This window comes from Seriola aureovittata, chromosome 5, assembly GCF_021018895.1.
Source record: "Seriola aureovittata isolate HTS-2021-v1 ecotype China chromosome 5, ASM2101889v1, whole genome shotgun sequence".
Taxonomy (NCBI): domain Eukaryota; kingdom Metazoa; phylum Chordata; class Actinopteri; order Carangiformes; family Carangidae; genus Seriola; species Seriola aureovittata.
Window position 1 is genome coordinate 30,579,856 of NC_079368.1, and position 2,500 is coordinate 30,582,355.

General features: G+C 40.4%; 1 protein-coding gene across 4 annotated transcripts in view; it reads right to left on the reverse strand.

Annotated features, from left to right (window-relative positions):
• The window catches only part of LOC130169339 (dynamin-1-like), a 20,514-nt gene that overhangs the window by 11,223 nt on the left and 6,791 nt on the right, over positions 1-2,500 (reverse strand). For all 4 annotated transcript variants that reach the window (XM_056376006.1, XM_056376008.1, XM_056376005.1 and 1 more), the window contains exons 10-11: positions 2,282-2,420; positions 2,095-2,181 (exon numbers count right to left, since the gene is read on the reverse strand). In XM_056376006.1, coding sequence (XP_056231981.1) covers positions 2,095-2,181; positions 2,282-2,420 — 226 coding nt within the window. The remainder of the gene's footprint in view (positions 1-2,094; positions 2,182-2,281; positions 2,421-2,500) is intronic.

Genomic DNA, 2,500 nt, shown 5'->3' on the forward strand with positions numbered 1-2,500 from the left:
GGTAGAGACAGACAGGTAGAGACAGACAGGTAGAGACAGACAGGAAGAGACAGACAGGTAGAGACAGACAGGTAGAGACAGACAGGAAGAGACAGACAGACAGGTAGAGAAAGACAGGTAGAGACAGACAGGAAGAGACAGACAGGAAGAGACAGACAGGTAGAGACAGACAGGTAGAGACAGACAGGAAGAGACAGACAGGTAGAGACAGACAGGAAGAGACAGACAGGTAGAGACAGACAGGTAGAGACAGAAAGACAGGTAGAGACAGACAGACAGGTAGAGACAGACAGGAAGAGACAGACAGGTAGAGACAGACAGGTAGAGACAGACGGGAAGAGGCAGACGGGAAGAGACAGACAGACAGGTGGAGACAGACAGGAAGAGACAGACAGGTAGAGACAGACAGGCAGGTAGAGACAGACAGGAAGAGACAGACAGGTAGAGACAGACAGGAAGAGACAGACAGGTAAAGAAAGACAGGAAGAAACACACAGACAGGAAGAGACAGACAGGTAGAGAAAGACAGGAAGAGACAGGCAGACAGAAAGAGACACACACATAGAGACGGACAGATAGAGACACACACGTAGAGACAGACAGGTAGAGACACACACGTAGAGACAGACAGGTTGAGACAGACAGACAGACAGGTAGAGACACACAGGTAGAGACACACACAAAGAGACAGACAGGAATAGACACACACATAGAGACAGACAGACAGGTAGAGAAAGACAGGTAGAGAAAGACAGGAAGAGACAGACAGGTAGAGACAGACAGACAGGTGAGGATCTACGGACAGGCTCACAGCTCACTTCATGAAAGATGAATAGAAAGGATGAATATGAAGGATGAATACGAAGGATGAACAATGAAAGGATGAACAATGAAAGGATGAATATGAAGGATGAATAATGACAGGATGAATATGAAGGCTGAATAATGAAATGATGAATATGAAAGGATGAATATGAAGAATGAATAATGACAGGATGAATATGAAAGGATGAATACGAAGGATGAATAATGAAAGGATGAATGTGAGGGATGAATAATAAAAGGATGAATAATGGAAGGATGAATACGAAGGATGAATAATGAGAGGATGAATATGAAGGATGAATACGAAGGATGAATGTGAATGATGAACAATAAAAGGATGAATAATGAAAGGATGAATGTGAATGATGAACAATAAAAGGATGAATAATGAGAGGATGAATATGAAGGATGAATACAAATGAGGAACAATGAAAGGATGAACAATGAAAGGATGAATAATGACAGTATGAATATGAAGGATGAATATGAAAGGATGACTATGAAGAATGAATAATGACAGTGTGAATATGAAAGGATGAATACGAAGGATGAATAATGAAAGGATGAATATGAAGAATGAATGATGACAGGATGAATATGAAGGATGAATAATGAAAGGATGAATATGAAGGATGAAGAATGAAAGGATGAATATGAAGGATGAAGAATGACAGAATCAATATGAAGGATGAACAATGAAAGGATGAATAATGAAAGGATGAATATGAAGGATGAACAATGAAAGGATGAATATGAGGGATGAGTAATGACGGGATGAATATGAAGGATGAATATGAAGGATGAAGAATGACAGAATCAATATGAAGGATGAAGAATGAAAGGATGAATAATGAAAGGATGAATATGAAGGATGAAGAATGACAGAATCAATATGAAGGATGAACAATGAAAGGATGAATAATGAAAGGATGAATATGAAGGATGAAGAATGACAGAATCAATACGAAGGATGAACAATGAAAGGATGAATATGAAGGATGAAGAATGACAGAATCAATATGAAGGATGAAGAATGACAGAATCAATATGAAGGATGAAGAATGACAGAATCAATATGAAGGATGAACAATGAAAGGATGAATATGAAGGATGAAGAATGACAGAATCAATATGAAGGATGAACAATGAAAGGATGAATATGAGGGATGAATAATGACGGGATGAATATAAAGGATGAATATGAAGGGATGAATCAGACTGTGTACCCAGCTGGTGTCAGAAACATGAAGCAGTGATCATGTGACAGACCTGGTTTTTGGTGCGACTCTCTCGGTCTCTGATGTGCTGAGTGACAATTCTCTCCATCTCCTCTCTGAGCATTGGATATTGAGCTAACTGTGAACAACATAGAGGTCAGAGGTCAAAGATTGAGAACAACAGGAAATGTTATGTGAAACCAAAGCAGTAGCAGTAGTAGTACTACTAGTAGTAGTACCTTTTGTGTACACTGCCTGACGGTGTTCACCAGCTCACTGATCACCATGTCGACACATTTCTGACACGGCTCTTTGATCTGAGCGATCTGACGCTTCACGATTGTCTCAAACGCCATGTCAGGTGTAAACAGACCAGTCCTGGACACAGAACACAGGTGAGTCAGGTTCCAACCAGGTATTGTGAGACACACATACTGCAACACACACCTGAACGCACC